General features: G+C 44.0%; 1 protein-coding gene across 1 annotated transcript in view; it reads left to right on the plus strand.

Annotated features, from left to right (window-relative positions):
• The window catches only part of tmem110l (transmembrane protein 110, like), a 19,348-nt gene continuing 5,781 nt past the window's right edge, over window positions 1–13,567 (plus strand). The window contains exons 1-7 of the mRNA XM_014207876.3: window positions 1–519; window positions 2,737–2,785; window positions 2,993–3,088; window positions 3,424–3,545; window positions 4,548–4,660; window positions 5,443–5,526; window positions 5,942–6,073. Coding sequence (XP_014063351.1) covers window positions 330–519; window positions 2,737–2,785; window positions 2,993–3,088; window positions 3,424–3,545; window positions 4,548–4,660; window positions 5,443–5,526; window positions 5,942–6,073 — 786 coding nt within the window. The 5' untranslated portion in view covers window positions 1–329. The remainder of the gene's footprint in view (window positions 520–2,736; window positions 2,786–2,992; window positions 3,089–3,423; window positions 3,546–4,547; window positions 4,661–5,442; window positions 5,527–5,941; window positions 6,074–13,567) is intronic.

Here is a 13,567-nt window from a genome sequence, read left to right on the forward strand (position 1 = left end):
GACCGCCTGCGCTCGCAGAGAGATCCAAGGAATTCAACAGCAGGAGGTGACGTCAGAATCCCGCATTTTGCGGTGTTGTCGCTTTCAAAACATTTGATATGGTGTAGAACAATTACCCCTGTTCCGAACTTTAGTGTTTCGCATTTTCGGGGACTTTTTATTTCGCAAAATACTTTTGTATTAACTTCGCGAGAGAGACATTGAGCAGTGATAGCATGGCAAATTCGTTGTTTTGTTTTTCTTGAGGATATACGGAATTTCTCCTCGCAAACAACAGGGGAAGTGCCCCCTGTCCTTTGTCTGCCACGGGTGTTTTTAAAGTATTCGACATGGACATTTACGGATACAATGGTGTTTTTCTGGTCAAAAGACTATTTAATAATGCAGCTTTTGAGATTTCGAACATGTCAGACATTACGAAGGCGAACCCTCAGGGATGCGATAACGGGGCTTTGACAAACAGATTCGGAGTCTTGATTCAAGGGTTGCTGGCCATAGTTGCCTTCAGCACATTGATGGGTGAGTATATTTCAGAAGAGAACGTAACAATGTTTCAATTGTTTATAATTGTATAGGCTAACGTATTGTTTCGAAATAGCGGATCATGTTTCAAATAAAATACTTAAAAATCACTTCTAAAGGGAAAATCAAGGGTCTACTCAGCCAAGCACCGCACTGTTATCTACTGCAGAGCTACACTCTCCATCTGTGAGCACGTGGCAGTTTGTTTGTTTATGCTATTTGACGTTACTATCCGATAGGCTGCTGTTGCACCTTATAAGGCTGATAATACATATATAATTACTTTGTAATTCCATTGAATTAGTATATTATAAGAATGTTTCCCATATCCTTTTATGTGCCAGGTTTCAAATATTCAACGCCACTGGTAGCCATCATCAGTGGCACATCAACACAAATGTAAACGATCTCGAATGTATCCTATAACTATTAGACTATTGTAGACATATAAACTATCCTTAAACTATGAACTACTTGTTAACAATCTATAAGCCCGTTTCATTTGTATTATTCTTATTATTGAAATGCCTCTTCAAGACAGGGGTGAACGTTTATGCTGTATGATGGAAAAAACCGTTTTGAGAGGGTGGTCATAAAATCCTACAGAATACATCTATGCCTTTTTGAATATAAGGAGAATGGGCTCTCAGTCTTTATCTCTATCTACAGTGAGATGACATTATGTAGTCATGTACATTACAACAGAGTGATTTATGACAGAAAGGGGTCAGACTCTAAAGGTGAGTGGAGGATCAATTAGCTTTGACCTCCTCACAGTTACTTATTAGTAAGAATATCAATATTTAGCCAGCAGTGTGTGTGTATGCATGCATGTAAGTACTTTATCAGCCAGAGTACCCAAGTCTGAAAATCAAGGGTCTACTCAGCCAAGCGCTGCACTGGGATGCCTTGGCGTGACCCTGGACAACACCCTGTCGTTCTCCACTAACATCAAGGCGGTGACCCGATCCTGTAGGTTCATGCTCTACAACATTTGCAGAGTACGACCCTGCCTTACACAGGAAGCGGCGCAGGTCCTAATCCAGGCACTTGTCATCTCCCGTCTGGATTACTGCAACTCGCTGTTGGCGGGGCTCCCTGCCTGTGCCATTAAACCCCTACAACTCATCCAGAACGCCGCAGCCCGTCTGGTGTTCAACCTTCCCAAGTTCTCTCACGTCACCCCGCTCCTCCGCACACTCCACTGGCTTCCAGTTGAAGCTCACATCTGCTACAAGACCATGGTGCTTGCCTACGGAGCTGTGAGGGGAACGGCACCTCCGTACCTTCAGGCTCTGATCAGGCCCTACACCCAAAGAAGGGCACTGCGTTCATCCACCTCTGGCCTGCTGGCCCCCCTACCTCTGCGGAAGCACAGTTCCCGCTCAGCCCAGTCAAAACTGTTCGCTACTCTGGCACCCCAATGGTGGAACAAGCTCCCTCACGACGCCAGGACAGTGGAGTCAATCACAACCTTCCGGAGACACCTAAAACCCCACCTTTTTAAGGAATACCTGGGATAGGATTAAGTAATCCTTCTAACCCCCCCCCCCCCCCCCCCCCCAAAAAAAAAAGATATAGATGTACTATTGTAAAGTGGTTGTTCCACTGGATATCATAAGGTGAATGCACCAATTTGTAAGTCGCTCTGGATAAGAGCGTCTGCTAAATGACGTAAATGTAAATGTATGCACTGCAGAGCTCCACTGTCCATCTCAATGCTTCTCCTCCACTTGCCAAGATGTGTTCATCTTTGTTTAGAGTCCTCTTCCTCTTGGCTATTTTGGTGACTTCCTCCCATTGACAGACCACTGGCCCCACCTTTTGCGTGCCAAAGTTCTTGGATACAGTTGCTATCATTTTATGCCAGGCACCAATTCTGGCTTTGCATTCTAACCTTCAGATAGTTTTTGGTTGATAATGAGTCAAGCTGCAGCCACAACATGATGTTGGTATGTGAACAGTCACACACTCAGACCTTGTGTTAGATGGGGAGAGAGGAACAGTGGGTCCCTGTTAGACACGTAGCCCTGAGCTACCAGTGTCCTGATGGGGATGGGTGGACCGAGGGAGCATGTGGTTCTGACTGTGCCATTCTTTATCCATCTCTCCTGGATCCACAGAGCACATGTGCGCACACACAAATATATCATTTTTCACTCTTCTATGGCTGTCTGTCTCTCTCTCACTGCGTCTCTCCATCTCTCTCTACAGTGAAGAGGATCCGTGAGCCCGTAGGGATCAGAAGACCATGGAGGATCTGGTAAGAGTGGTGTTTTTATTTCTATTTCTTATCAGAGTCTATCAAAACCCCAGGGAAGAACAGGAGACTGTCGGTTGATCACATGGCTGAGGATCATAGATTCTATTAGATTTAGAGAGGTCAATGTTTGTTGCTTGACTCTTATGTATCTGGCTATTACAAGTCACCATGGTGATGACCATCCGAAATTTCGCCCCATCTCTACAGGTTTTACGACACGTCCAAGCAGGCCATTGGCGCTCTCTTCATCCACTTCGCCAATGTGTTCCTCTCCAACCTCACAGAAATGGACCCTTGTTCCCTGTGAGTCCATAGCTGTGATTGGACAGGTTGGCAGAGACCACTTGCCAATCTAAAGCCTCAACCAATCATTCTGATAATAAATAAGATGTTCTGTTGTCACATACAGCAGATGGGTGCAGTGAAATGTGTTGTTTTACACGGTCAACCATAGTAGTATGGTGCTCCTAGAGCAAATTGGGTGTTAAGTGCCTTGCTCAAGGACACATTGACAGATTTTTCACCTTGTCGGGTATTCCAACCACTGAACCTTCGGTTACTTTCCCAACGCTCTATCCGCTAGGCTACCTTTTGCCCCATGTCAAGTAATTGACTGGCTTGCTGGTGGGTTTCCACAGGTATCTGATGAACTTCCTGCTCGATGCCACGCTAGGCATGCTGGTCATCTGGGCGGGGGTCAAGGTTGTCTCCAGGATCGTGGAGTACAAGCAGTTCAAACTGCTCACCTTTGGAGAATACGGTGAGTCTCCTAGACATCTGTTTAGGTCGTGTCAAATGTTTGGAGGTTGGCCAAAGCATAGACTACTACTGTTCTGTGACTGTCATTGGAGAGGGTTGTGCCAGTTCATTTTCTGAATATTTCATGAAGGTTGACACTTCTTCCTTTCACCACTGGAGGCCCCTGTAGGCTCATGAGAATATTGCATGAAAAACATCCTCCGATGGGCGACGGTGACAATAGTGTGGGATGAAGTTCTAGCCAATTGCTGCACTCGTTACGTCCATAAGTTTTAATCGGAATACAGAACCAAAATAAGATTTTAATGTTAGTCTGTTAATCTACTGTATCTGCACATGGTTCTGTTTCATGCTGGTTTTTCCATTGACTATTATGATCCACCGGATTGTAAATGCAGCTGTGCCTTGACCACTGGCCAAATATTTTAGTGGGCTTTAGTTTCCATCCGATCTGTATCACGCTCCCCCTTATGCTGACCTTTTCCCCAAAAGCCTGCTGGAAATACTGTCTCTCTGTCATAACTATTAGTCCTGAAAACTAAACAAATAGTAAGACATTTAGCTGTTTGTGTAAACCCACTCTGTCCTCTTAAAGAGCTGAACAACAACATCATGCAATCATGGCAGGCGTTGTCTTTTGCCTTTTTTTCCGCAGTTTCTCTTATACCCTTCTTTCTGCTGTATCACTTCTCTCTCTCTCTTGTTTGTCTGTCTCTGCTGGGTTCCCAGGCATGGAGTGTTTGTTAATGACAGAGACATGTCCCTGTCTGTGTACACTGAGATGAAAGAGAGACGCAAATTGTACACGTGGGACGTGTTTAGACCAGCACACTGAGTTTGTGGGGTTTTGTGTGTCTGTGTGTATGAATGTCAATGTGTGGTTGTGGCAGTCTGGTGTTGTCCTCTCTATGGCTGATCTTCCCTAGGTGACGATCTGAGTCCGTTGGTCAGTGTATGTAGTTGCAGTGTGGTCATTAAGTAATGGTCTGTTCTGTCTCACCAGGTGACCCTCCCCAGGCTGCAGCATGGCTCGGGCAGTGTGGTGTCTACCTTCTCATCATGGTCCTGGAGAAGAGTGTTGTCAGCTTGGTCCTGCTCATTCCTGGGTGGACCAACGTGAGTAGGCCCACAGTACCCACAATCACCTGCTCCAGGGACATGGGCTAACCCAGATCCTGAGAGAACTGAGAGACTCTACCCACTCGAGAAAGAGAGAGCAGAAGTGTCAATCATGTTCTTTCTTCTCTGTTCTGTGTTTGAAATCTCTGGTGACAATTTAAAGTCAACAAAAAGTCAAGCCTGAAAAACAAAGGGAGGATGAAAGGTTTTGGAGAGAACAAAGAGAAAGAGTTGTCCTTTGAACAGAATGGGAACATTGACCTTCAGCCAAATGAATATCATCCGGCCTCGGGGACTAGAGTCTTGTTTGATTGTTTATTTGTTTGAGGCTGTGGATCACCTGCTCAAACCTCCTTTGTGTTTTAGGGTCATTGTTGCTCTGTTCACTGCTCCTCTCTTGAAGAGTCGTTTAGCTATTTTCAGTACACATTTCTTTTGGACACTGGGGGCTTTTTTTCCCAGGGAAAAGGGGGGGGGGGCAGCGGCAGCCCAAACTGTCATTAACATAGCTCATCCCAGACAAATCGAATACTTAGAAAAATGCTCTCTATTTCTCTCTGACATGGTGAATACCACGTAATCATCACATTAGCTCCAATCTCACTCATGTTACACAGTAGAGAGCCAAAGAGATGCTCCTTCTATTATAGTGCAAAACATTGACGATCTAAATGGCATTGGATGGCAGTCGCTTGTGTAACGCGCCTGTTATTTTGCCCTGCCCAAATTGAAAGTGTGTGTGTTGTGACGCTGTGTTTCTCTACGCGCTGCTGTTCCAGCTGCAGTCTGTGTTGCTGGACTACATCCCTAACCCTCAGGTGGAGCTTGTGTTGGTCATGCTCATCGTGCCCTTCATTGTCAATGTGAGTCTCACCTTCAGTCTCAACCAGCGTGCACTAACACTCTGCATAATGTTGTGTATATGTCACAGGAGGCTGCTGAGGGGAGGACGGCTCATAAATGTCTGGAATGGAGTGAATGGAATGGTATTAAACACATGGAAACCATGCGTTTGAGTTTGATACCGTTCTATTCATTCCATTCCAGCCATTACTATGAGCCGTCCTCCCCAATTAAGGTACCACAAACCTCCTGTGGTATATGTAGTATCCCAGACAGTGCACAAAGCTTGTATTTTTGGATAGAAAACCTGCATAAAGTTTACAGAATACAATATGCAGGCTTACTAGGCTACAGTGATTGTAGAGTACATGACCATTCTGCGTCCACTGCACCGGTTGTTCTGACTGAGTTTGTTCTCTGTGTGACCCTCTGTAGTCCATCATGTTCTGGGTGGTGGACAGTCTGATGATGAGGAAGTACAAGACGCTGAAGAGCCTGGTCGACTCCTGCGACTCCTCGACCAAGGTCGACTCCACGGCGCCGTGGGTTACCGGCGACGAGTCACGGGTGAGAGTCAGTTAACTAGAGATGTCCCCGACAATTTTTTTTAATCTTGGTCGACCGACAGCCGTCTGTTCTTTCCACCAATTTTAAAACGTGTATTTTTCCATATATATGTTAAAAATATATATAGAAACACCCTATGTGTTTTTAATAAAATCAGCTATATATGCATTGAGCTTGTCTGATGCTTTAAGCTCACGGTTTGATGAAATAAGACACAAATGACTGAAGAGGGAGCCAGAGATCAAGATAACCAGAAGAAAAAAACCTTAACCTGTCCCGACCATCCTCCTCATGGCTTTCGCAGATTCTGCCGTTATTCTCCTGAAGTTGCCGGTAATAGGCTACATGAGAAGTCGGCAACATTTCTCATGTGGAATGCCAATTTATCTTACCATTTCTACCGATCTGTGTGCCAGTTATGGTTTTCATATGCACATTTTCGTGGAACAGTTTCAGTTATAAAAAACGTCTTCGTACCTCAAAATCATTGTCATGTGTTTAATCATAATTCTATCCAAATCTAAATGAAAATGATACAAACCTAAAAAGTAACTTCTATTGCCATCTATGTAAAAATAGCCTAAAAAGCCAACAAATAAAAACATTGCTGCCTGCAGGTAGAAACTGTCCCGATTTAATTATTATTATTTTTTTCTATAAATCACTTTGGTTACGCATGACCTGTCTGCAGCGAACTTGAAACATTGTATAAACTATTAACTTGGGTCTGGCCTGAAACTCCTTGCAACATTGTATAAAATATTTTGGGCCCTCAAAGTTGTCTATGCTAGTGAGCTTGGAACAGACACAGCAGTAGGCTATTTGCGTAAGGGATAAGAAGTAATCATGTAGGACTATTTTTATGATGTTTCCACTGGATCAGAGCATGGCATTTTCCCCTTTCACGCTGAGTGGTTATTGAAAGGGAGAGAGATTTTTTTTAAATACATTGAGGAATTGTCATTTTCAATGGATGTAAAAACATAATTTGTTTTCTTGCTGTTTGAAGTGAAGAAAAAATTACTTTGAGAAGCTCTGCAGCTCATTGGTGATCATGCATTAAACCAATCAGAAATACTATCAGATCCCCAAATGGGCACATTTATATGCCTACATTTTCACGCAGGCCAGGTAGCCTGTAGACCTACTTCTATGCGTAATCAGGTGCGCGTCCTTACTCAACATTGACAGGTGCGCTCCAAACAAAACACAATGAAAATGTAATGACGTAAACCCAAATTTGTTTCTCTCAAGTGTACCCTGGGTTGTGCGCTCTGCAAACAACGTGTCCACTCCAACAATGAGAACGGTAAAAGTCTGAAATAATAATATTTTGAATGCATTAACAGACATTACCGTAACCAAACAAACTTTGTAGATGATAAATTATAGGAATTAAATGTACTACTGGTGATATACGTATGTAATGGGGAATTGATTGAAACTAACAGTCAAATGCAAGTTATGAAACAATGATTGTACACAAATTGGGAGGGAGCCCATTCTGGAGGAAGACGTGCATTGTGCAGCCACACTCCTCCTCTTCTTAGACTGTGCCACCCCGCGGCCTCCGCAATGGATTAGTTCGCTGAGATTGGCGCGAATAAGACCGGTATCTCGTGTGCCATTTAAAAAAAAAAAAAAAATTTTTTTTATTAGTGGATTCGGCTATGTCAGCCACACTTGTTCGAGCACACAGTTATGCATTCTCCATAGACCCCGTAGTGAAGTGTTCAGTGACTTTCAACGTGGAGCCGTCATCGGATTACACCTTTCTAACTAGTCAGTTTGTAAAATTTCTGCCCTGCTAGAGCTGCCCTGGTCAACTGTAAGTCCTGTTATTGTGAAGTGGAAGCTAGGAGCAACAACAGCTCAGCCGCGAGATGGTAGGTCACAAAAACTCACAGAATGGGACCGCCGAGTGCTGTAGTGTGTAAAAATCGACATTCCTTGGGTTGCAACACTCACTACCAAGTTCCAAACTGCCTCTGAAAGCAACGTCCGCACATAACTGTTCGTCGGGAGCTTAATGAAATGGGTTTACATGGCACACATAAGCCTAAGATCACCATGCGCATTGCCCAAGCGTCTGGAGTGGTGTTAAGCTCGCCGCCGTTGGACTCCATCTTGCAGTCCGACTAAATAATTTGGGTTTGGCAGATACCATGAGAACGCTACCTGCCCCAACGCATAGTGCCAACTGTAAAGTTTGGTGGAGGAGGAATAATGGTCAGGGGCTGTTTTTCATGGTTCGGGCTAGGCCCATTACTTAGTTCCAGTGAAGGGAAATCTTAACACGACATACAATAATATTCTAGACGATTCTGTGCTTCCAAATTTGTGGCAACAGTTTGGGGAAGGCCCTTTCCTGTTTCAGCATGACAATGCCCCCGTGCACAAAGCGAGGTCCATACAGAAATGGTTTGTCGATATTCGTGTGGAAGAACTTGACTGGCCTGCACAGAGCCCTGGCCTCAACTACATCGAACACCTTTGGGATGAATTGGAACGCTTGACTGCGAGCCCGGCCTAATTGCCCAACATCAGTGCCCGACCTCACTAATGCTCTTGAGGCTGCTGTGGGTACTTGCTTCCATTCAATGTTCCAACATCTAGTGGAAAGCCTTCCCAGAAGAGTGGGGGCTGTTATAGCAGCAAAGGAGGGACCAACTCCATATTAATGCCCATGATTTTGAAATGAGATGTTTGACTAGCAGGTGTCCATATACTTTTGGTCATGTAGTGTATATTTGCTACTGCTCGACTAAAAAATCTTGGTTGCCAGCCTATCGCCCAAACAATCGACCAGTCAAATAATTGGGGCTAGCCCTACAGTTAACCATAAGAGGGGACTGCAGATCTCTGAGTGCTACTGCTCTGTGGGATCATGAAGGGACGCCGTTTGATGATGAAACATTAAAGCCCATGGGTGTAAGAGAGACTTTCCCACCAAACATCACCATAACACTCCACATCCCCATGGAACACTGGCTCAAGATGTCTGTGTTTGTTGAGAAAGAAAAGAAACGGAGTGTTTGTCACAGTGATTTAGCCTGTCTGCACCTGTTTTATGGGAGCTCCCCCCCCACACACACACTCGGTCTAAAGGGCAACCGGCCCACATAGTTACTGTCAAGGAAAGACTGAGTCAGGGACCCCCCCCCCCCCCCTGACCTCCTCTCCCCCTTTCTCTCCAGTTTTGTTTGTCTCCGTTTTCTCCCGTCAATTTGTGGTGTTGTTTCTCTGTGGGTCCGTTACCCGTGTTGTGTCGTGTGAAATTGAGTCAATGTCCTACTTGTCCCTGATGTTCTGGAAAATAAGAGTCTGATTATCACAGCAATGTTATCGACATTCCTTGTTTGGTAAGACACGAGTGATGGATGTATGGCGCTAGATCGACCTGACAGTTGTCACATCGTTGAGTCAAGGGTCTTCTCTGTTCTAGAGTTGCTCCTAATGTGTTGATGTAGTCTACCATAAGTGTGTGATCATCTTGTTTCATTGGATTTGGTGGGAGAACAGTTAGTATGTGGTGAATAGTGTTGACATTATGATATTAGTTAACTGTCTCCAGTGGGTGTATAGTGTTCTAGTTGAGTGGCTGTGAAATCATGTACTGTATATTGGAGTAGTGAGACTGTCGACAGAAGGCTTCTGTGTTGGGTAATCAGACAGAATTGACCTCCTACACAGCATTCAATGTGTTACTGTACACTCTCTCGATCTGTCCTCTCTCTCTTTCTCATCCTCTCTCTGGAGTCACAATGATTATGACAGACTGGCAGTGTTACTCTCTCTCCCTCCTCGTCCCTGGTACTCTGCCAAGCAGCAACAAATCATCCCTTCATCCCGGGAATAAAAGTGACATTTGGAATTAATTTCCATTCATTGATGTCATGGAAAGAGGGGAAGAAAGAGGGAGAGAACTATGTCCATGGGAGAGAGGAGGGCATTGATTAGGCAGAAGTGTTGGAGTTTGGTTGGGCAATAGTCTTGTGTGCAATCAGTTTGATTTCAGTTCCTGACACGGTCTGTAGGATAGTGTTGGGGAATGATTTCATCCTTGGTCAGCTGTGGGCATATGGTGTTCAGAGTTGACTGTTTTACTTTTATCATAACAAAATGTTTGAGAAACACAGAATCGAAAGTCTGGCCTCTTTGTTTGAGTGTATCTGAAGATTTATTTGGGATTGGCTTTATATTGGGGAGAAGAAGGCTGGGCAAGCCCCCTTTCTGCCTCTGCTTCTCCCATTACTATAATCTCATCCAAGATGTCTGCATTGCGCACACATGCATGCACACACTACCATAATCTCATCCAAGATGTCTCTGTATCCTGCATACAGTGCATTCGGAAAATAATCAGACCCCTTGACTTTTTCCACATTTTGTTACCTTATAGCCTTATTTTAAAATTGATTAAATTGTTTTTCCCTTCATCAATCTACACTAGGGTTGCAAAGGGTCAAACTTTCCGGTAAATTTCCAGAAATTTGCCATGGGAAGTTAAGCCTGGAAATTTTGTGTAAAATTCATCAAAAAAGTTAGCTTATGAACCTTTTTTTGTGGGATACACAAGGCAATTCTAGGTCGTGTGGCATATTTTGGTTGAACTATCCCCAATTCAATGGAATTGCAACCCTCTGCATGCACAGTGCATTCTTCCATCACATGTGCAGTGCACTCTTCCATCACATGTACAGCTGATTCTCAAGATCTTGCAACACTAATGAGATGCTGTTGAGCCCACACTACTACACTGTCTGAGCCAAGGACTACATGCTTTTTGGTAAGTTTTGATTACAATACTGGGTGGGGTGAATATATTTTATGACATACATTCTTTTTTGTTAACTAGTAAATAGTAGCCTACAGCAAAGTGTGTTTAAATCATTTCTAACTTGTTAACAATTTCTGCTAGTTAGTTTTTGCTACCATGTGGGTTTTAGCTTGCTTGAGCCTGCTAACTGAGGAGTGTTAATTCACCTGTTTCCATACATGTTTCATTTTAAAACATTTCTCTTACAAAGGGGTTGTTTAATCTAACTGCTTAACTATTTATCTGTACATGGAATTGTATTTTTATTTATTTTCTACAAAAATCTTTTTACAGGAAAATGCCACGGGCACTATCTGATGTGTGGAGACATTTCACTGCAGCTAATGTAGAAGGAAAAGCTGTGTACATTTGCAAATACTGTGCCAAATCATATGTGAAGAATGCAACAAAGATGCAGAATCATCTGGCCAAGTGCATAAAGTTCCCTCAGCGCTCACAACAAGCAACCTCTGACAAAAGTCCCTCTACTTCTATTTGAGGTGAAAATGATGAATCAGACAGCTTATCGATAGCAACAGCTCATGGTCCTCCTGGAATCAGAAGTTTTTTTTGTCTCAATGGAGGAACATAGTCAGAGAAAGGCTGATGAATGTCTTGCTTGAGCTGTGTATGCAACTGGTTCACCTCTGATGCTCACAGGCAATGTGTATTGAAAGAGATTTCTGATTGTTCTTCGCCCAGCATACACCCCTCCAACCAGACATGCTTTATCTACTCATTTGCTGGATGCAGAGTTCAACAGAGTTCAAGTGAAGGTCAAGCAAATCATAGAGAAAGCAGACTGTATTGCAATCATCTCTGATGGGTGGTCGAATGTTCGTGGGCAAGGAATAATTAACTACATCATCTCCACCCCTCAACCAGTATTCTACAAGAGCACAGACACAAGAGACAACACACACACTGGTCTCTACATTGCAGGTGAGCTGAAGGCAGTCATCAATGACCTTGGACCACAGAAGGTATTTGTACTGGTGACAGACAATGCTGCGAACATGAAGGCTGCTTGGTCTAAAGTGGAGGAGTCTTACCCTCACATCACACCCATTGGCTGTACTGCTCATGCATTGAATCTGCTCCTCAAGCACATCATGTAACTGAAAACAATGGATTCACTCTACAAGAGAGCCAAGGAAATGGTTAGGTATGTGAAGGGTCATCAAGTTTTATAGCAGCAATCTACCTCACCAAGCAAAGTGAGAAGAGTAAGAGCACCACATTGAAGCTGCCCAGCAACACCTGTTGGGGTGGTGTTGTCATCATGTTTGACAGTCTCCTGGAGGGGATGGAGTCTCTCCATGAAATGGCCATATCACAGTCTGCTGATATGGACAGCCCCATCAAGAGGATCCTCCTGGATGATATGTTTTGGGAGAGAGTGGTAAGCAGCCTGAAACCTATAGCATTAGCCATTGCACGGATTGAGGGAGACAATGCCATCCTGTCTGATGTTCAGACTCTGCTTGCAGATGTAAGAGAAGAAATCTGTACTGCCCTGCCCACTTCACAGTTGCTCCAAGCAGAGGAAACTACAGTTCTGAAATGCATCAAAAAGCATGAAGACTTCTGCCTGAAGCCCATACATGCCGCAGCGTACATGTTGGACCCCCAAGTATGCTGGCAAAATCATCCTGTCTGGTGCAGAGATCAACCAGGCCTATGGTGTCATCACTACCGTGTCTCGCCACCTTGGCCTGGATGAGGGAAAGGTTCTTGTCAGTCTGGCAAAGTACACTTCCAAGCAAGGGCTTTGGGATGGAGATGCAATATGGCAGTCGTGCCAACATATCTCATCAGCCACCTGCTGGAAGGAACTTTGTGGATCTGAGGCTCTTTCCCCTGTTGCCTCGCATCATCGGGCGGGCAGGTAACCTAGTAGTTAGAGCGTTGGGCCAGTAACCGAAAGGTTGCTAGGTCGAATCCCCGAGCTGACAAGGTAAAAATCTGTCGTTCTGCCCCTGAACAAGGCAGTTAACCCACTGTTCCTAGGCCGTCATTCTAAATAAGAATGTTCTTAACTGCCTTTCCTAGTTAAATAAAGGTTAAATAAGAAATAAATAAATAAAAAATCCTCCGAATCCCACCAACATCAGCCGCCTCAGAGCGCAACTGGTCCTTGTTTGGGAACACACACACCAAAGCTGACCAACAGGCTGACCAATACAAGGGTTGAAAATTGGTGGCCATCTGGGAAAATGTGAGGCTTTTTGAGCTTGACAACGAGCCATCCTCAACAAGGTTGGAAAGTGACAGTGAAGATGAGGCCTCAGAGTCTGACGTTCAAGAGGTGGACATTGAGGAGGTCCAGGGAGAAGACATGGAAGCCTGAGAGGAAGACAACCAAAGCTTTAGTTTCTAGACTACCATTTTACAGATGTATGTTGAAAACGTTTTTGGGAGATGCAATGGATCATTGGGGATCATTCAAAATTCCCTTTTGTTGTTCAGTGAAATCATCCCATGTGAAGAGTCAACTCTTTTAATCAAAATTCAATTCGTAACTAAATTGTTTTTTTATTTCTATTGGAAGGATTGAATAATTTGCAATTATGTCTACATATGTTAAGGTAAACAGTTTGTTTCTGTCTCCAAATTATATGGTAAATACAGTGGCAAGAAAAAGTATGTGAACCCTTTGGGATTTCTGCATAAAT

This window comes from Salmo salar, chromosome 07 (assembly GCF_965601325.2).
Source record: "Salmo salar chromosome 07, fSalSal1, whole genome shotgun sequence".
Lineage (NCBI taxonomy): Eukaryota > Metazoa > Chordata > Actinopteri > Salmoniformes > Salmonidae > Salmo > Salmo salar.